General features: G+C 46.9%; 1 protein-coding gene across 1 annotated transcript in view; it reads right to left on the reverse strand.

The window, feature by feature from the left end:
* The window catches only part of EPG5 (ectopic P-granules autophagy protein 5 homolog), a 186,254-nt gene that overhangs the window by 71,844 nt on the left and 92,820 nt on the right, over nt 1-21,590 (reverse strand). The window contains 3 exon segments of the mRNA XM_040336244.1: nt 2,881-3,055; nt 5,736-5,834; nt 13,362-13,506. Of these exon segments, the coding sequence (XP_040192178.1) occupies nt 2,881-3,055; nt 5,736-5,834; nt 13,362-13,506 (419 nt within the window).

Consider the following 21,590-nt stretch of genomic DNA (forward strand, 5'->3'; position numbering starts at 1 on the left):
TTGAAACTTGTGTAATTAGTAATGGCTTGAGCAGGAATGCAAGATCATAGGCAAATATTTGGGATCAGGACCAAACCGCCAGACTTCCCCCCCCCAAGTCCAGCTTAACCCTTTTTTTGCTGCAGTAATATGGCCATTAATACGGTGTTCCCCCTAAAAAAAAAAAAAAAAAAAAAAAGTCAGTAGCTGCTGACTTTTAATATATGGACACTTACCTGCCCTGGGCGCCCGCGATGTTGGCACCCAAAGCCAATCTGTCCCTCGGCTCTCGGCGCCGCCATCTTCGGAAAGGGAATCAGGAAGTGAAGCCTTGTGGTTCCTGGTTCCGTACTGCTCAGGCACGAGTCACGCTGCGCGATTCCACTGGTCCCTTCTGTCTTCTGGGACTTGTGTGTCTCACAGAAGACAGCGGGGGGGGACGGAGGAGGGGCCGGACGTTGCATAGGTCACAGAGGCAACCTATGCCCGGAAGTAGGAGCCAATACCTGGATTACACAGGTAACTGCTCCCTCCTCCCCCCTGAAAGGTGCCAAATGTGACACCGGAGAGGGGGAGGATTCCAAAAAGTCAGAAGGTTATTTATCCTAATGTATTCTTTGCATTAAGATAAACAACTTTCTGTGTATAGAAGCCCCCAGCCCATCTCTATCCAGTAACCAGTGCATTTTTATAGCACTGTTCGCTGTAAAAATTACAATGGCCCCAAAATAGTGTCAAAAGTGTCCGATGTGTCCGTCATAATGTCGCAGTCACGATAAAAATCGCTGATCGCTGCCATTACTAGAAAAAAATTATTAATAAAACTATACACCCCATTTGGTAGACCCTATAAATTTTGCGCAAACCAATCAATAAATGCTTATTGCGATTTTTTTTTACAAAAAATATGTAGAAGAAAACGTATCGGCCTAAACTGAGGGAAAGATTTTTTTTTATAATTTTTTAGGGGATATTTATTATGGCAAAAAAGTAAAAAAATATTGCATTTTTTTCAAAATTGTCGCTCTATTCTTGTTTATAGCACAAAAAATTAAAGCGGTGGTTCACCCACACTAACAACATTTGAGCATTAAATTAGGCATAGTAGCGCGAGCTACAGTATGCCTGTATTGATTTTTTTAGCCCGGTACTCACTGTGCAATCCTCTATAGAAGATTCCGACTCCCCGCGGGGAATGGGCGTTCCTATCAAGAGGGAGGATGATTGACGGCCGGCTATGGCACGTCACGCTCCCCGAAGATAGCCGGAACAGGTCTCGGCTCTTCACGGCGCTATACGGCACCTGCGCACAGACTATGCGCAGGCGCCATGCAGCGCCAAGTCCTATTTCGGCTATTTCCGGAGAAGCGTGACGTGCCATAGCCGGCCGTCAATCATCCTCCCTCTTGATAGGAACGCCCATTCCCCGCGGGGAGTCGGAATCTTCTATAGAGGATTGCACAGTGAGTACCGGGCTAAAAAAATACTGTAGCTCGCGCTACTATGCCTAATTTTATGCTATATAAAAAAAAAATGTTTCATTAGGGTGAACCACCGCTTTAAAACCGCAGAGGTGATCAAATACCACCAAAAGAAAGCTCTATTTGTGGGATAAAAAGGACGCCAATTTTGTTTGGGAGCCACGTCACATGGGCGCGCAACTGTCAGTTAAAGCGACGCAGTGCCGAATCGCAAAAAGTGGCCCGGTCATTAAGCTGCATAATAGTCCGGGGCTAACCCTACAAAACTCAATAGTGACTTAGCCCTTTCTTTAAAAAAGGGTCATCTTGGGTTGTCCACTATACAAGACTTACACGGGGTAATTATCTCATCTTTTAACCACTTGCCGACCTCCTCATGTAGATATACGTCAGCAGAATGGCACGCACAGGCACATCAACGTACCTATACGTCCTCTGCTAGACGTGGGTCCGATCGGGACCCCCCCCGGTACATGCGGCGGTCGGCAAGCCTCGGGGAGCGATCTGGGACGACGGCGCAGGTATTCGTTTATAGCCGCTCCGTCGCGATCGCTCCCCGGAGCTGAAGAACGGGGAGAGCCGTGTGTAAACACGGCTTCCCCGTGCTTCACTATGGCGGCGCATCGATCGAGTGATCCCTTTTATTAGGGAGACTCGATCGATGATGTCAATCCTACAGCCACACCCCCCTACAGTTGTAAACACACACTAAGTGTACACTAAATGTTACAGCGCCCCCTGTGTTTAACTCCCAAACTGCAACTGTCATTTTCACAATAAAGAATGCAATTTAAATGCATTTTTTGCTGTGAAAATGACAATTGTCCCAAAAATGTGTCAAAATTGTCCGAAGTGTCCGCCATAATGTCGCAGTCACGAAAAAAAATCGCTGATCGCCGCCATTAGTAGTAAAAAAGAATAAAAAAAATAAAAATGCAATAAAACTATCCCCTATTTTGTAAACGCTATACATTATGCACAAACCAACCGATAAACGATTATTGCGTTTTTTTTTACCAAAAATAGGCAGAAGAATACGTATCGGCCTAAACTGAGAAAAAAAAAAATGTTATATATGTTTTTGGGGGATATTTATTATAGCAAAAAGTAAAAAATATTGCATTTTTTTCAAAATTGTCGCTCTATTTTTGTTTATAGCGCAAAAAATAAAAACCGCAGAGGTGATCAAATACCACCAAAAGAAAGCTCTATTTGTGGGAAAAAAAGGACGCCAATTTTGTTTGGGAGCCACGTCTAAAGCACCTTCGCAAAATAAAGCAAACATTCTGCAGACTCAGCATTTAGCACACGAGAACGTATGACAATGTCAAAGCATTCCCCATGCCAAGAGTTCATTTCTCTGTAACTAAAACCAAACTTATCCTGCTCTATCAGGTTTTGCTATTGGTTTGTGGCTTACTTGGCATGCTGCTGCAGGACTGTCAGGTCTTTGTGCACAAGTTTCATGGCATCCTGGGAGTTGAGAAAACAAGATGGTGGAATGGCTGATACGGGGGGCTTCATCAGTTGCAATGTAGTACCAGGGACCGGGGCGTTGTGCTTCTTCAGGCTGATCAGGATTCTCTCCTTCGCACCTGGAAACATATCAAACAATCAGATTAGATAAATGAGATAGAAAGAGAAGATTGGCTGAAGATTGCTGAAATCTGCCCCAGAGCCATTTACAGATCTGACCATTATCACACTCAGTGACGATGGATATAAAAAAGTCTACACAACCCTGAAAAAATGGCAGGTTTTTTGAAAGGTTAAAAAAAAATCAGACCAAGATAAATCACTTCTGAATTTTGTCCACTTGTAGACCGCAATACGTACTTTTACGCAAGTATTTTAACTGGTTATATCGGATATATTAACCACTTGCGGACCAGCCGCTGCAGTTATACTGCGGCAGGTTGGCTGCGCTGGGCGAACCGTCGTAGCTGTACGTTGGTCGCTGCAGGGGGTGCCAATGCTCGTGACCGGCACCCCCGCGCTCCTGCACCGCCACTGAAAACAATACATAGATTCTTGCATTGCATGAATCTATGTATTGTCGCCGCTGCCCACTATTCAGATGGCCGGCCCCCTGGTGAGCGCCGGCCATCTGAATAACGGTAGCTGGCTGGCTGTGGAAGTGTCTATCAGAGCCAGCGGCTCTGATAGTCTTTCCGATTGCAGCCTGTGCCTGCGGCATTTTACGGGGTGTACTGGCGACAATTGATGGGCACAGTGGCGACAATTGATGGCACAGTGGCGACAATTGATGGCACAGTGGCTGTGTTTGGCATGGCACAGTGGCGAAAATTGATGGGCACAGTGGCGACAATTGATGGCATGGCACAGTGGCGACAATTGATGGGCACAGTGGCTGTGTTTGGCATGGCACAATGGCGACAATTGATGGGCACAGTGGCGACAATTGATGGGCACAGTGGCTGCATTTGATGGTATGGCACAGTGGCTGCGTTTGATGGTATGGCACAGTGGCTGCGTTTGATGGTATGGCACAGTGGCTGCGTTTGATGGTATGGCACAGTGGCTGCGTTTGATGGTATGGCACAGTGGCTGCGTTTGATGGTATGGCACAGTGGCTGCGTTTTTGATGGTATGGCACAGTGGCTGCGTTTTTGATGGTATGGCACAGTGGCTGCGTTTTTGATGGTATGGCACAGTGGCTGCGTTTTTGATGGTATGGCACAGTGGCTGCGTTTTTGATGGTATGGCACAGTGGCAGCGTTTTTGATGGTATGGCACAGTGGCTGCATTTGATGGTATGGCACAGTGGCAGCGTTTTTGATGGTATGGCACAGTGGCTGCATTTGATGGTATGGCACAGTAGCGACAATTGATGGGCACAGTGGTTGCGTTTTTGATGGTATGGCACAGTGGCTGCATTTGATGGTATGGCACAGTAGCGACAATTGATGGGCACAGTGGTTGCGTTTTTGATGGTATGGCACAGTGGCTGCATTTGATGGCATAGCACAGTGGCTGCGTTTGATGGGCCCAGTGAGGCTGCAATTGTTTTTTTTTTTTCTCGTTTGTTTGCGCACCCCCAAAAATTTTGAGCGCCAGCCACCACTGCACTGGAGTAGTAGCGTATATTTCAGTGATTTCTAGCTTCCAGGGGCATTAGCCAGGTAAGGTATATACATAGTTACATGGGCCGTTATGCCATTCCTGGAACACAGAAATATATTCCCTAGATTCAGATTCCACATTGGATATGCAACAAGTTGATACACATCAATAGCTGTGATGTATAAAGTCTGACCTCCTAGTGGGGGTTACTGGCAGTGCAGATTTCCACCAATAAAATATAAGTACATGTTAAAGCGGAGTTCCACCCAAAAGTGGAACTTTCGCTTATACGCTTCCTTCCCCCCTCCGGTGCCACATTTGACACCTTTCAGGGGGGAACAGGAACCTGGTTTTGACAGGTCCCCTCCCCAACATCAGGAGACAGAGCGAAATTTCCCCGGAAGTTCGACCCCCTCTCCTCCTTCCCCTGGCGCAGTAGGGAACCAGGCTTCACTGCTAGGTTTCCTTACCAGGAATGGCGGCGGCAGCACCCGGGAGTCAATCTGCTGGGGTGCCGTCATCATGGGCTCCCTGGACAGGTAAGTGCCCTAATATTAAAGGTCAGCAGCTGAAGTATTTGTAGGGGATAATAGGGGATAGATTCACTATTATCATTTTTTTTTTACTAGTAAAAGCGGTGATCATTGATTTTTAGCGGGACTGCAACATTGCGGTGAACAGATCGGACACTTTTTTTGGGACCAGTGACATTTATACAGCGAACAGTGTTATAAAAAAGGACTGACTGGGAGTTAAAGATGAGCTCAGGCGTATTCACAACCGCACGTGCAGGAAGTCGGCACTGCACAGCTCCAATCACAAGCAGTGAGACATTTCCTGATCTCTGCAGCCTTGGATTGGGAAAATGTCTCACTGCTTGTGATAAGCGCTCCTCAGTGCCGACTTTCTGGCGGGCTCTGCACGTGCGGTTGCGAATTATTAAATTATATATAAAATATATTAAATTGTTTATATTAATATATATATATATATATATATATATATATATATATATATATATATATATATATATATTTATTTATTAAAAAAAAATTATGAATATATATTCCCACGAAATCTCGAATTAACTATGTTGTATATAAAATTCTGCCGTAGGTGCCGGTACCCTTTTCCTTTCTTCCCTCTCACCTCCCTCATGCCGGGTGTTTTGTGGACTTTCTCTTCATATACCTGTGACCACCTGTAAGCCGCACGTAACGTCTTCCCTTGCGGGGTCTTCTCTTGGCGTCCCCGCCTGGTATGGGAGGCTCATCCGGGATCCTCTGTGGACTACATTTTAAATTGAAAACTCTGGTTCAAATCACTCATACCCACACACAGTAAATTGGTAACTTTGCAATCTATTTCTTTGATAAATTATATATTTTTTGCTTCTTCAGTAATTTGTAGAAGCAAATTTTTTACCCATGCATTTTGTTACAGCAGCATCAAAAAACCTCTGAAGAAGACCCCCTCAAGGGGTTGAAACGCGTCAGTTTTGTCTCAAACTTGCACATGTTTAAATACCTAGTTGTACGACAACCTTTTTGCTTGTATTGCTGTGTGTGTTATTGTACAAGATTTTTTTTTTTTTTCAATAAATTTTTAATGAGGTTATAAATAGGGTTACAGCAACTGCATACGAATCCAAAGAAACACAAAGCCCTTAGGGGCAGTACACTTCATTTTGCGAAATTTAGCAAAAAGTTACAAAGAAAACAATAATAAACAAATCCGGGGAGGTAAATCGGATAATAGTAGGACTTCAGTCTAGGGAGGGTACAAGATAAGTCAAAACGATGTGTAGTAGCAATACCCTTTAGGGGAGGGCCCGGGCCTAAGGGTAATCCGGAGCCTAAACCCTCAACACCCAATTTGGGGACCTGCTGTGCCAAGAGTAAGGCCCCCGACCCCCCCAACCCCCGTCCCAGTCCCGCACCACTCTCACTAATGCGGGTAAGATGCCTAAAACAGCCTAAGAGTAACAGAAGGAATACCCCCCCCCCCCAAAAAAAAAAAAAAAAAAAGAATCCTCATCAAACCATATTTGATAGCGTATTAAACGCTCAAGTAGGTAGTCATAAATATATATACCAAAAGAGATAGCAAAGGAGATAACTAAAAAAAAGGAAAGTAGAAAAAGAAGAAGAAGGGAATAGGGGTAAGGTAAGGAGGGGAAGTTTAATGCCTAACTGAAATCAAGAGTTCAGTTAAACTAGTACAGGTTCAGGGGCAAGAGGAATACCGACGAAGTCAGCCCAGGGAGCCCAAGTTTCATGGAATGTCACGGATGAATTAGCCAGTATGCTGGATAATTTTTCTTGGATCATGATCCATGAAATTTTCTGTCTAACAACCGATACAAGCGGCCTGGGCTGTTTCCAGGATTTGGCAATGGCAATTTTGGAATCAAGTAAAATAAAGTGGACCAACTTTCGGGTAGGTCTAGAAAGTTGTGGGACATGGGCATTTAGGAGGGCAACATTAGGAGTCCTAGGGATCCGGTGTCCTGTTACTCTGTAGATCATGTTGAAAATGATTCTCCAAAAGGAGCGGATCCTAGGACATTCCCACCATATGTGGGCCATGGTGTCCCTAAGTTGACACCCCCTAAAGCAAAGGGGATCCACATTAGGGAACATGGCTGCTAGTCTGGATGGAGTGAGGTACCATCTGGTAATAACCTTTACGCTTGCCTCCATCAGGGAGACGCCCTGAATGCCCCGAAATGATCTGAAGAAAGCTTTGTGCCAGTTCTCCAAGCTTATGCTACCTCGAAAGTCAGACTCCCAAGCCTCCATATAAGATGTTTTAACCGTTGGGTGAGTGAGGGCTGAGTAGATCACCAAGATGCCTCCTCCCCGCTCCATGGCTTGACCGCACCATATTTCATATGAAGTAAAGTCAGGGGGAAGGGGTCTAGATTTCCAGATGCTATGAAGGAATTGCGAAATTTGTCTAAAGTGGGCCTTCTCCGAATCAGGAAGTCTCAGGGTATGAATACAGTAAGCTAGGAAAATGGGACCACTAGAAGTAAAATACTGTCCTATCCGATACAGCCCCTTGTCCAGCCACCACTTAAACTCTGAAGATTGTAGTCCTGGCGGGAAATCAGGGTTATTAAAAATATGAGCTAAAGGACAGGTAGATGAAGTTAGACAGGTGTTGTTTCTGAGGCGATCCCATAAGGCAAAAGATTGAGATAGCACTGGGGATAGGATAGATGGGCGGGATCTGATAGGGGACCAGAGGAGATAGTCTAGGGGAGTAGTAGGAATAGCTTGCTTTTCAATATTGACCCATTCCGGTGTATTGAATTTGGAGTATAAGGTGGAGAATTGTGCTAATCTAGCCGAAAGAAAATATTTGTGAAGGTCAGGGAGTCCTAGGCCCCACTTGCTTCTATGACGAAAGAGCGTGTCCTGTGGTATACGATACCCCGAAGTGCCCCAAACAAACTTTAGCAATTTACTTTGAAAAGATTTTAGGCGATTCCTCCTTATTGGAATAGGAAGGGAGCGAAATAAGTATAGTAATCTTGGGAACAGAGTAATTTTAATTGAGTTGATCCTACCCATCCAGGAGAGATTTAATTTAGACCATGTAAGAAGATCAGCCTCTAGTTTTTTATAGATGGGGGGGTAATTAAGGTTGTATAGAGCCTCTGTCTTAGCGGCTAGGGCGATGCCCAGATATTGGATGGAGGAGTCACTCCAGTTAAAGTTAAAAGATTGTTTAAGGTCCGAGACCATTTGAGGGGATAGGGATATATTAAGTGCTTGTGATTTGGAATAATTAACCGAAAGGCCCGAAATTTTGGAAAAATCGTCTAGGGTACGGCATAAGTTGGGGAGGGTGGAGGTGGGGGAGGTCAAGAACAGTAGGATGTCGTCCGCAAAGAGGGCACATTTGTGGGTTTGTTCCCCACATTGGACTCCCGAGATATTGGGATTCTGTCGTATAGCAATAGCCAGAGTCTCAATCGCAAATGGCGAATACTAGAGGAGACAAAGGGCAGCCTCGTCGAGTGCCTCTCCTAATTTCAATGGGTTTGGAGTAATGGCCTTTGATCCTTATGAGTGCTCTAGGGTTCGCATAAAGGGCCCGAATAATACCCATGAACCTAGTCCCAAATCCCCAAATCTCAAGTATGTTGTAGATATAGGCCCAAGACACAGAGTCAAAGGCCTTCTGGAGGTCCAGTGACAATAAGAATCCCTTCTGGTGGGTCCCTCCCGTCCAATTGGTTTGTAGGATTGACACCAAATCTATTGCTCGTCTAATTTGGTCAGGGCCTTGTCTGCCGGGTATAAATCCCACTTGGTTCCCATGGACATATTGCCCTATGAACCCTGCTAATCTATTGGCTAGAATTTTAGTGAGGACCTTAAGATCATTGTTAATGAGGGAAATCGGACGATGGCTATGGACATCTTCCGGGTTTTTGTCTGGTTTGGGAATTACTGTGATAAAGGCTGTGTTAATCTGGGAATCAAAAGGGTTGCCCTTGGCTTTAGAATAAAAAAATGTGGCCATATAAGGTGTTAGAATGTCAACAAAGGTTTTGTAGTAAGGGATGGGAAGGTCATCCGGCCCCGGGGCTGACCCCTTGCGGAGACCCCTGATTACCTCCGTCACCTCCTCCTCTGTGATTGGGGAATCCATAATATCTTTGTGGGCTGTTGAAAGGGAAGGGATAGGGAGTCCCTCTAAAAATTTCGATGTTAGGTCAGTAGTAGGCAGGGCGTGGGAGTCGTAAAGGCGTGAGTAGAAGCTTTGAAAAGCCTCTAATATCCTGGATGGATTGGTCGTAGGAGGGTGCCCCCCTATTTTAATTTTGGGCATGGAAAGGAGCTTGGATTTAGGGGTAAGTTTGGACGCAAGGAGGGGGCCTATTCTATCTGCCTGGGTGTGGAATTTGTGTTTACTCCACCTGATTGATTTCTCTGCGCGGGTCGTAAGAGCCAGGTTAAGAGCTAACCTGGCATTGTCAAGCAGGGAGGTGGGAACTCCGGAAGGGTTTTTCTTATGCATTGCCTTAAGGGATATATATTCAGTTTACAATTTATCTATGTCAGCTATCCTTTCCCGTTTTACTCGCGAGGAGATCTGAATGAGCTTTCCCCTGATGAAGGCCTTGTGGGCAGCCCAAAGCGTTTCTTTGGACACTTCCCCTGTGTCATTAAGTTTAAAGTATTCCATCAGGGCTTTACCTATCTCCGAAACTCTGGCTGGCTCAGAGAGTAAAGACTCATTCAGTCTCCAGAACGTGCGCGACCCCTCCCGAGTACCCAACTTAAGAGATATGATAACTAAGGAATGGTCAGATAATGCAGAGTCCCTTATAGAGGCAGACAGGACAGCCGGGAGAGTGGTGGAAGGAGTGAGGATATGGTCTATGCGAGCATATGTAAGATGTGGGTGAGAAAAATTAGTGTAGTCTCTTTTAGAGGGGTTGAGTTCTCTCCATGTGTCAGCAAGGCCATAGTCGTGTAAAAGTTTTGCAATTTTAAGACTTTCTCTTGTTGGACGTATCAGTCTAGATCCAGGCGGTTTAGTTTTGTCTAAGCCCTGATCGAGGGCTGTATTGGAGTCTCCTCCGAAGACTATGGTGCCCTCTAGTTCGGGAGATAGGGTGTCAAGCATCGTCTTGAAAAATTTAGCTTGCCCCCTGTTAGGGGTATAATAAGATACAAGAGAGAATAATTGATCCCCTATCTTACCTTTCACTAATAAAAACCTCCCTTCTGGATCAGAAATATTAGATATTTTGACAAAGGCATATTTCTTGGAGAACAGAATTGCCACCCCTTTAGTTTTGTTTTCGGCACTGGCTAAATAGAATTGAGGGAAGTATGGGTGGAGAAAAGTAGGGCTGTATCGGATAGGAAAATGAGTCTCTTGCAACATGATGACATCAAGATGAAGAGATTTGTAGTGATCCATCACCTTTCTCCGTTTAATCGGAGAGTTTATGCCTTGCACATTATGGGAGGCAATGCGGAGGTTAAGATCTAACGTGTTAGCCATGGAGCATAGAGTTGGCACCCCGGCATAAGTGACCCCCACTCACCCTTTGTAGTTTCGGGTCCCGGGAGGAACTGGATCTAGAAGTATTCAAAGCCACGAGGACTGTACCCCTAGAGGTAAATTGAAGGAGTGATGAACCTGTAAGCATAACAGATGTTAGGCATATATGCAAATAAATAGGGATTAAAAGGGTAAGGTAAGGGCGGACAGGAAAGAATAGAATCAAACAGCTCTCCTAGAAGTGGAAGACTGAGCGCCGGGGAGGAGAAGCCCCAGTAGCTCAGGAAATTGAGACCATAGTCAGCTCCCCCTAAATAGGAGCGAGCTGTCCACCCCTCGGAGACCATTAGGTGTCCGACGGCTGGATGGAGGCGCATTAGAACCAGACCGAGACCGGGCACCCAACAATTAGGAATATGGAGCCAAAAAAAATAATGAAACGGTACACAACAGTAAAAGGGATCTCTATTGGTAAATAAGTGGCCCCAAGCAGTCGACCCAGGCGCCCACCACCCCCAAAATTGTGACGGCTGGGGCCCGAACCGACCACCGGATGGCCTCAGTGACGAAATGGCGTCACTCCTCCAAATAAGTACAGTAAATTTGTATATAAGAAGAATAACGAAAGGAACCTCAGGTCATTTAAGTAAGTGGCCATGAATGTAACCCCCCCCTGAGCTCAGTGGGGGGAGCTCCGACACAGGGAAACGACAAGGCAACAGGAGGAGCCCGTTAAAGGAAGAGGATAAACCTTGCAAAGCTAAAGGCATATGGAATAACTAAATAATTAGAGGAAACCAGTCCATAAGGTTCAGGACGAAGAGTTGGAAGAGTCACCAGAAAGTTGGAGGTAAGTCAAGGAAAGAATCAAGTCGGTTCGTTCAGTCCATCCAGGACCAAGCACTAAGGTTAACAGGAACACACTGTTAAAGTAGGAGAGTCACATCCTCAGGTAGCTCCATTGTCTCTGGCTTTCTTGTTTTTATTCTTCAGCCACAGTGGGGATGGGGGGCTGGTAGGGATAGCGCGTTTATTAGATCCTTGGCCAGCGCAGGAAGTGTCCATGTCCGATTCTTGCGCAATAAGCTTCAGGCGTAGGAGTAAGCTTTCCCCTTCAGACAGGGTGGAAAAAGTGTGAGGCTTGCCATTGATTGTAAACTTGACTGCAAATGGAAAAGCCCACTTATATTTGATTGCTTTCTGGTTTAAAGCTAGAAGCAGAGGCTTTAGGGATCGCCGTCTCTGAATAGTGGAAGGAGATAGGTCTGCATAAAGTTGTACCTGATGTCCCTGGCACATTATAATCTGAGCAGATCTTGCTTGCCTCATGACTTCCTCTTTAATGGAGTAATGATGGGGTTTGGCGATGATGTCTCTCGGAGAGCCATCTTTCCTGGGAGGCCCCAAAGCCCTATGAGCCCTGTCCAGCTCCAATTGCTGCGGGGAGACGTTAGGGAGGAGACTTTTAATTAGGTCTTGCACTGCTTCAGGGACAGTCCTCGGATTCTAATATTCGACCTCTTTGATCTGTTCTCTAGGTCGTCTATGCGGTACATTGCCATATCCAATTGATCCTGTAGTGTTTGTATTTGACTGTAGTTCTGGGATGTAGCTGCAATCGTCTCCTCCATCTTGTTTTCAATAGCCTCAATCCTAGTGCCCAGGGATTGAAAATCTGCCTTTAAGTCACCCGTGATTTTAGCTGCAGTTTGGGACAGTCCTCTTTCCAATAATGTTGAAAACTTGAGGAAAAGATCCTCCATTAGGATAGTAGAGCCCAGTGAATGTGCGTCATGGCTGAGGGGACTCTGCTGTAGTGACGCTATAGTTCCCTGAGATGAGGGAGATAAATCAGTCACCGTGGGCTTATTCAAATAGCCATTGATATCCGGGGACAGGGAGCACAATTGTGAGGAAATCCCCATGGCTTCAGGGGTGATTTGTTGGGGGGAGAAGGACTGCACTGACCTGTGTGTTCCCTGGTCATTAAGGCTGTGCATTTGGGCCTGAGGCAGCCGCGTGGCGGCCATCTTGGATTCTCCTCACGGTTTCCCAGCTTCCAAATGCGGCTATAAAACGCCGGTTTACTGCAGACCGGGAGGTGCCAACGTGTGCCCGCTGTCCTGAGGAGTCTGCCTGTGGTCTTACTCAGCCCTTGGGTAGCCGTGTACCGAGCTACGGGCGCCGCGGTGTAAGCCTGGAGCGGAGCTCACGGTTCAGGCAGCCATCACCGTTGCCCGCGCATGCGCACTCTGTACAAGATTTTATACCAGAGCTCGTATCTCAACCGTTTATGATTCTACTACATTTTATACAATAAAACTTTTTACTATACACCTTTGCAATTTTTACAATTTTGCTGCCTAAAAACCCCACTGGGGGATTTTCCCCGTTTTCTATTTTTTGCATCATGTGTCTTTTCTATTTCACTTTTCCGTTGTCTAATTTTTTTATTAAAACATGTGTTTTTTTCCCCAAAAAAAGTGCACTTGTAAGACAGCTGGGCAAATACGATGTGACGAAAAGTATTGCAACGACCACCATTTTATTCTCTAAGGTGTTAGAAAAAAATATATATAATATTGGGGGTTCTAAGTAATTTTCTTGCAAAAGTTTCAGCAGACATGTTCAGTTGTGTGTACGAGGCCTCAAGGGGAAAAAATGTTACCTTTACAACCCCCTTTAAGTGGGTTATAATAACCATGTGGCCTGACAGAAGTTTGGTCACGGTAAACAACTGTCGAGTCACAATAACCTTAGAAGAGTAGCTGGCACTTCATACGGTACCTGTGGCTGAGAGTGGAGTATCCACTGTGAGAGCCGGAGTCAGCAAACTGGTGTCCATCTCCACCTTGATTTGGGTCCAAGCATTGACAGCTTCCTGAATTTCAAACATGATCCGTTCCATGTTGATAAACTCCATCCATAGATTCTAAAGACAGAGCACATCATTAGTACTGCTAAGACTGTTCTATTTATCCTGAAGAAGGGCTTTAAATGATAAAAGAAATCTATAAAACATTTTGCTTCCTGGGGTAAAACCATAAAAGTACACACAGCAACATTAAAGCTGATCTGGATAAAAATATGTTTTCTTGTAATTGTTCTTATTTTATAAATGTTCTAGCAAAACGCCAAAACAAATGTAATAAATCACAGAATTTCTGAGAAAAATTGCATTTAAAGCGTTTGTTACCCCAACACTTCATATTCCTGATATGTGCCTGCTCTAAATTGGGGAGATGGAGGACGCCTCAATGGACTACAAAGTGTGGTAATTACTTCACTTATGTTCCATTGAGAAATACAAGTCTGTCTTCTGTGGCAACTAGGGTTGTCCCGATACCACTTTTTTAGGACCAAGTACCGATACTTTTTTTTAAAAATGTGTCCATGTGTCCCCAAATGCAGCCATGTGTAGCCTTGTGTCCCCAAATGCAGCCATGTGTAGCCTTGTGTCCCCAAATGCAGCCATGTGTAGCCTTGTGTCCCCAAATGCAGCCTTGTGTCCCCAAATGCAGCCATGTGTAGCCTTGTGTCCCCAAATGCAGCCATGTGTAGCCTTGTGTCCCCAAATGCAGCCATGTGTAGCCTTGTGTCCCCAAATGCAGCCATGTGTAGCCTTGTGTCCCCAAATGCAGCCATGTGTAGCCTTGTGTCCCCAAATGCAGCCTTGTGTCCCCAAATGCAGCCATGTGTAGCCTTGTGTCCCCAAATGCAGCCATGTGTAGCCTTGTGTCCCCAAATGCAGCCATGTGTAGCCTTGTGTCCCCAAATGCAGCCATGTGTAGCCTTGTGTCCCCAAATGCAGCCATGTGTCCCCAAATGCAGCCATGTGTAGCCTTGTGTCCCCAAATGCAGCCATGTGTAGCCTTGTGTCCCCAAATGCAGCCATGTGTAGCCTTGTGTCCCCAAATGCAGCCATGTGTCCCCAAATGCAGCCATGTGTAGCCTTGTGTCCCCAACTGCAGCCATGTGTAGCCTTGTGTCCCCAAATGCAGCCTTGTGTCCCCAAATGCAGCCATGTGTAGCCTTGTGTCCCCAAATGCAGCCATGTCCCCAAATGCAGCCTTGAGTAGGTCTCCAGTGGCCCACCTGTGTAGGCAGAGAAAAAGTGTGCGGGGAACATAACAGCTTTCATTTGAATAGCTGTGTTTTCCCCGCCACGCGTCGTCATATATTGCCCCTCCCCTTGTCCGAGGACACAAAAAAGTGTACACATGGACCTCCTCTGAAGAGGAAAGACCCTTCCCCTGATCCTCCGGGCTGCAAGGCTCCTGACAGGCCAAAATGAGGCAGGCCCCATTCTCTGGGAGGTCTGCCAAAACAGACCAACCCCAAGTCCTAGGTGGGGCTCCCCTGAAGGGAGACCCCATGAGAGAGGGTGAACCAGACCAGAAGGCCTTGTCCTGTCCACCCCCTCCCAAGACTTTCAGGGAAGGTCCAAGGAGCGGACCAACACCCTACTAATCACGGTGAGTAAAGTGCACAGTGCAAGTGACAAAACATAAAAGTGGGCAAAGCTGGGTGGAGAAGTGCCATTGTGTAATAACATAGCAGGTCCTTCCATCAGGAAACAAAAATTCCTCTGGTTCCAGCCAAAAGGCCCGGCCCTTGAGGCAGGTGTGAAAAAAGAGATTTTTAATACAGCTTACCTGTAAAATCTTTTTCTTGGAGTACATCACGGGACACAGAGCGGCATTCATTACTATATGGGTTATATGGAGTACCTTCAGGTGATGGACACTGGCAATCTCAAACAGGAAATGCCCCTCCCTATATAACCCCCTCCCATAGGAGGAGTACCTCAGTTTTGTAGCAAGCAGTATGCCTCCCAAAATGGTCCTCAAAAGAGGGGTGGGAGCTCTGTGTCCCGTGATGTACTCCAAGAAAAAGATTTTACAGGTAAGCTGTATTAAAAATCTCTTTTTCTTTATCGTTACATCACGGGACACAGAGCGGCATTCATTACTATATGGGATGTCCCAAAGCAATGCTTACAATGAGGGGAGGGAGAACATCTCCAAGACAAAAGGATTTAATTTAGAGAAATACTCAAATCATAATAAATCCAACTTAGTTGAGAAAAATAATCTTAAATTTTAAATTTAACTCAAAAAAGAGGAGCCCCCGGAATCCGAGGGTCTCAAACTGCAGCCTGCAGCACTGCCTGCCCAAAGGCTGTATCAGAATTCCTTCTTACGTCCAACTGGTAGAATTTTGTAAACGTGTGGACAGAAGACCAGGTTGCCGCCTTGCAAACTTGAGCCATAGAGATCTGGTGGTGTGCTGCCCAGGAGGCGCCCATGGCCCTAGTAGAATGAGCCCTTAATGATACTGGAGGAGGCAACCCTTTCAAGCCGTAGGCCTGAGTGATTAATTGCTTAATCCACCTAGAAATGGTGGACTTTGCAGCTGCCTGCCCCTTCTTGGGCCCATCCGGTAAAATGAACAGCACATCTGTTTTCCGGATCTTCTTTGTATCTTTAAGATAGGCCTTCATGGCCCTGACAATATCCAAGGTATGCAGCAACCCTTCCTTTCTGGAAGTAGGTTTAGGGAAGAAGGATGGTAATACCAAATCCTGGTTCAAATGAAAACTGGATATAACCTTCGGTAGGAAGGAAGGATGAGGGCGGAGAACGACCCTGTCCCTATGAAAAATAAGATATGGTTCCTTACAGGATAAGGCCGCCAGTTCCGATACTCTTCTTGCGGAAACTATGGCGACCAAAAATACTAACTTCCTTGTCAGTAGAATCAAAGGAATTTCAGCCAACGGCTCAAACGGTTGTTTCTGTAAACTTGACAGAACAAGATTTAAATCCCACGGACAAAGCGGGGATTTAACTGGAGGTTTAATACGCAAGACCCCTTGAAGGAAGGTCTTAACCAGCGAGTGGGTGGCCAGCGGCCGCTGAAACCACACTGACAGAGCAGAAATCTGTCCTTTGATTGTGCTTAATGCCAATCCTTTATCCACTCCTAGCTGGAGAAAACTTAAAACTCTATCGATGGTGAACTTGCGAGGAAGCCATAGCTTGGACTCACACCAGCCTACATAGGCCTTCCAGACCCTGTGATAAATCACCCTAGAGACCGGTTTCCTGGCTCTGATTAGGGTAGAGATTACTTTCTGAGACAGACCTCTACCCCTGAGAATCAGGGATTCAGCTTCCAGGCCGTTAAATTTAGATGCCGTAAGGCAGGGTGGAGGATCGGACCTTGCGATAGCAGGTCTGGCCGTAGAGGAAGAGTCCAAGGGTCTCCCACTACCATCCCTAAGATTAGTGAGTACCATGCCCTTCTGGGCCATGCTGGAGCTACCAGGATAACTGGTATGTGCTCCACCCGGATCCTGCGCAGCAGGCGGGGTAGTAACTGGAGCGGGGGAAACGCATAAAGAAGTTTGAACTGATGCCAAGGGCAAACCAACGCATTGGTTCCGCAGGCCATTGGATCCCTTGAGCGGGACATGAACCTGTCTAGCTTCTTGTTGAGTCTCGATGCCATGATATCCACGTCCGGCACTCCCCATCTTTGGCAGAGTGCTCGAAAGATTTGTGGATGCAGAGACCATTCCCCCGGCAATAGAGTCTGGCGGCTTAAGAAGTCCGCCTGAAAGTTGTCCACTCCTGGAATGAATATTGCCGATATGCAGGGCACATGAGCCTCTGCCCATAGGAGAATCAAGCTCACCTCTCTCTGAGCGGCTTGACTCCTGGTTCCCCCTTGGTGATTTATGTATGCCACGGCCGTGGCATTGTCTGATTGAATTCTCACCGGGAACCCCTGCAATTTTGACGTCCAAGCCCTGAGGGCTAGTCGAGCAGCTCTGAGCTCCAAGATGTTGATGGGCAACTGCCTTTCTGGCTTCGCCCAAGTACCTTGGCGAGTGCAACCATCCAAAATTGCTCCCCAGCCCGTCAGGCTGGCGTCTGTGGTCACTATCTTCCAAGCCACTGGGCTGAAAGACTTCCCCTTCAGTAGATTCTGAGGGTCTAACCACCAACACAGACTTTGTCGGACTCTTGATGAGAGCGGCAACGGGATATCCAAGGCCTGTGGCCTTCTGCTCCATGCTGACAGGATGGCTGCCTGCAGGATGCGAGTGTGGCTCTGGGCGTATGGTACCGCCTCGAATGTGGCCACCATCTTGCCTAGTAACCTCATACATAGGCGAATAGTCGGTTCCTTCTTGTTTAGAACCAGTAGGATTAATTCCTTGATGGCTTTGACCTTCCTCAGAGGTAGAAACACTCCTTGTTGTTCTGTGTCTAATCTCATGCCGAGATACTCCAACTGCCTTGTGGGCAGGAAAGCTGACTTTTCTCGATTTAGGACCCAGCCGAATTTCTCGAGGTATTGGACCGTGAGGGCCACTGCTCGCTCCAAGCCGGGAGACGAGTGATCTATGACTAGGAGGTCGTCCAGGTATGCTAGGATCGTGACCCCTTGGATCCTTAGCTTGGCTAGGATTGGAGCTAGGACCTTCGTGAACACCCGGGGGGCCGTAGCCAACCCGAAGGGAAGCGCCACGAATTGGAAATGACGCGAAGCCACCATGAAGCGTAGATATCTTTGATGTGGCTGATAAATTGGAACATGAAGGTAGGCATCCTTTATGTCTATGGACGCCATGAAGTCGTCCTTTTGGAGTGTGGCAGCTGCTGACCGCACGGATTCCATCCGAAATAAGCGGACTTTTAGGTATGCATTTACCATCTTTAGGTCCAAAATTGGCCTGACATCTCCATTGGACTTTGGGATGATGAATAGGTTGGAGTAGAAACCCAGCCCCTGTTCCAGGACTGGTACCTCTACTATTACTTCCTGGGAAAGTAGATGATTTAATGCCGACATTAATGCGGCTCCCTTCTCCGGATCGTTTGGAATCCTCGACTCCTGGAAATGAGGAGGAGGAAACTTTAGGAAATCTAATTTGTAGCCCGTGGCCACGGAAGACCGTACCCACTCGTCGGGAATGCTGACTTCCCAAACCTCTGAAAAGAGTCGCAGCCTTCCCCCCACCTTCGTGGGTGGGGGCGCCCCTTCATAAGGTCGGCTTGGGGGCTGGTCTTGCTGGTTTGCGAAACCACTGCTTTCTGCCTCTAGCAGCCTGTCCTTGTGACTTGCTGTTGAAGCCGAAGTTTGCTTTCGCAGGAGGCCGTCGATACTGTTTGGCATTAGAGGGCCCCTGCCCAGGGGAGTACTGTCGTTTAAACGCAGGCCCCTGAAGCTTCTTCTTAGTTGGCAAGAGAGTACTTTTGCCGTTTGAAATGGTCTGAATGTACTTATCTAGGTCTTCTCCGAAGAGTCGTCCTCCATGGAAGGGGAGCCCTACCAGGAGCTTCTTGCATGGGGGCTCGGCCTCCCAGCTTTTTAACCATAAGAGTCTTCTCATATGGATAAGGGATAACGATAAACGTGACGCTTGCTGGATAGAATCCTTAATTGCGTCTACCGTAAAACATATGGCCCTAGGGACATCCGAAAAATCTTCTGCCTGCTGGGCAGGAATAAGTTTAAGCATCTGCTTAATTTGATCCGATAATGCTTGAGCAACCCCAATCGCAGCCACAGCTGGCTGTACTACTGCCCCTGCAGTAGTGAAGGAGTTCTTAAGTAGTGCTTCCAAGCGTTTATCAACTGGATCCTTGAATACCTGTATGTTTTCTACAGGGCATGTTAACGATTTGTTAACACATGAGATGGCTGCGTCCACTGCAGGAGTAGCCCATCTCTTGGAAAATTTATCTTCCATAGGATATAGGGCAGAGAATCTTTTAGTAAGAAGATTTTATCTGGCTTGTTCCAATCTTGGAACAAAACTCCCTCTAGTAGAGGGTGGATCGGAAACACTGCATTGCTTTGAGGCGCCCTCAGTGAGCCCAAAGCTGAAACCGTCGATACCTGGAGATCTGGTACTGGCAAGTTGAATGCATTATGGACCAAGTCCGTTAAGGCTTGAATCCACCAGCTCTCCCCTTGGGAGACTGCTCCAGACTCCTCTGTATCCGGATCTTCGATCCCTGAACCTACTTGGTCCTTGTCCAAGAGGTCGTCCAATTCCCCTGAGGAAAGGACCTCCTCTTCTGAGGGTCCGCGCTCGGGCGACGGAGATCTAATCCGTTTACTGCCCCGCATAGCTGTGGCTATCATTTTTCCCATTCTTTTCTCCAACTCCTTTAAAGAGGTGAGTAATACCTCGTCCGTGACCATCTTAGGGTTGGACTGACCCGCGCCAGCTCCAGCCCCAGATCCCGATGGCCCCAAGGCTCCCTGTGGGGAAAGCAGCGGCATAACTTTGTCCGAGACCTCAGACTCTCTGGGGGAATCCCCACCTCTTGTACCCTCTGACCCGGATGCCATGGTACAATACCGAGGTACACCTGCTAGCTTATTGGTACTTGGAACTATAAATAGTTAATTGCCCAAACACCTGTTTGTGGGATAAAAAATGCTTCCTCTCCCCTAGATGACTTTTTTTTTTTTTTTTTTTTTTTCAATCTCTTTTTTTTCTTTTTTTTTTCAAATCCAGGAAAGAAAAAACATTCTGTCCCCCTGAGTAGTATTGCAAGAAAAACTATGAGATGGAAAAGAAACAGCCTATTTCTAGGCTTGAAAACAGTCTTCTGAAGACTGCAATATCCTTTCTGGCCACTGTGTGTCCTCGGCGCCCCGTGCTGCCGCTCTGGTCTTTCCTCCCCAGTTCCAATGTATCGAATGAGCTGTTTGGAACGAAAAAGGAAGGGCCGCCCCTTCCGTAAGCCACTGACCCGCCCTTCCCCCCTCAGCTAAACGGCGCGAATTGCGCCTATAACACGTGAAAGCGCGCGCGCCCGCCGATAGGGGGGGGGGGGTTGGGGGGAAGGGAGCCTCTCTGCTCCAGCCTGGAACCACGAGGAGGTCAGCGTTTTGCCTGCTTGAAGGCTCTGAGGAGGAAGACTGATGGAGCATCGCCTGGAGGCTTGCAGGTAAGCACAGCTCTCTGACACACACATACACTTTATATCACACAGGCCCCACTCAATGCTTTTCCAACACTACAAGGGAGGTCATTTCTTATGGGGAATAATACACATAGAGCCATCCTATCATTAAGATATGTGACTAGTTTGCCAGATGCAGCGCATAACTTTAGGCATGTCCCCTGTGACCCCCCAGAAAAAACCTGCTAAGAACCAAGTTCCGCAAGTTTTCCCCTCACTTACCTGCTCCATGCCGCAGGACTTTGCCAAGCAAGAGGCCCAATCTTCCCACATCTCCGTGGGGATGTCTAGACCTTCAGGCCCTGGGTTCCTATGAAGGATCCACTGTCCTGGGCCCATATAGCACTCTGGCAACAGAAACATTAGGCACCCAAAGGTTTCTAAGTTCTGGGCCCAGGGTCCAGCTCTCTAAAAAGAAAAGCATTATGGGCTATACCCCAAGGGTTTGGGGTCCGGTTACTGACCACTTTAGCGCTGAGGCCTTTGGACAGAACCGGTTAGCTCACCTAATCCCAAGGATGCGGAGGCAAGCTAAACCATGACCAACACCTAAGACACTGGCGTAAAAACTGAGGTACTCCTCCTATGGGAGGGGGTTATATAGGGAGGGGCATTTCCTGTTTGAGATTGCCAGTGTCCATCACCTGAAGGTACTCCATATAACCCATATAGTAATGAATGCCGCTCTGTGTCCCGTGATGTAACGATAAAGAAAAGTGTGTATATGGTGCAGTGACTTTGGTGCCAACAAAATTTAAGATCATCGTCCACACCTGTGAGATTTACAGCACCCTTGGACTGCCACTCCAGGGGCACATACACCACGGGCTTCTCTGACAGCCTTCAGCCAGACGACTGCAGCCACATCTCTACCAGAAGGAATCAGAATTTAGACAGTTTGCCTGCAACTAGGGACTCCCCTGTATGGTCACCGCATACAGGTGTCCAGCCTTTAGCTAGTTTGACCGATTGTTACAATAATTGGGACACCCCACAATATAACAACAATTAAGGGGTTTCACTT

This window comes from Rana temporaria, chromosome 1, assembly GCF_905171775.1.
Source record: "Rana temporaria chromosome 1, aRanTem1.1, whole genome shotgun sequence".
NCBI classification, from domain to species: domain Eukaryota; kingdom Metazoa; phylum Chordata; class Amphibia; order Anura; family Ranidae; genus Rana; species Rana temporaria.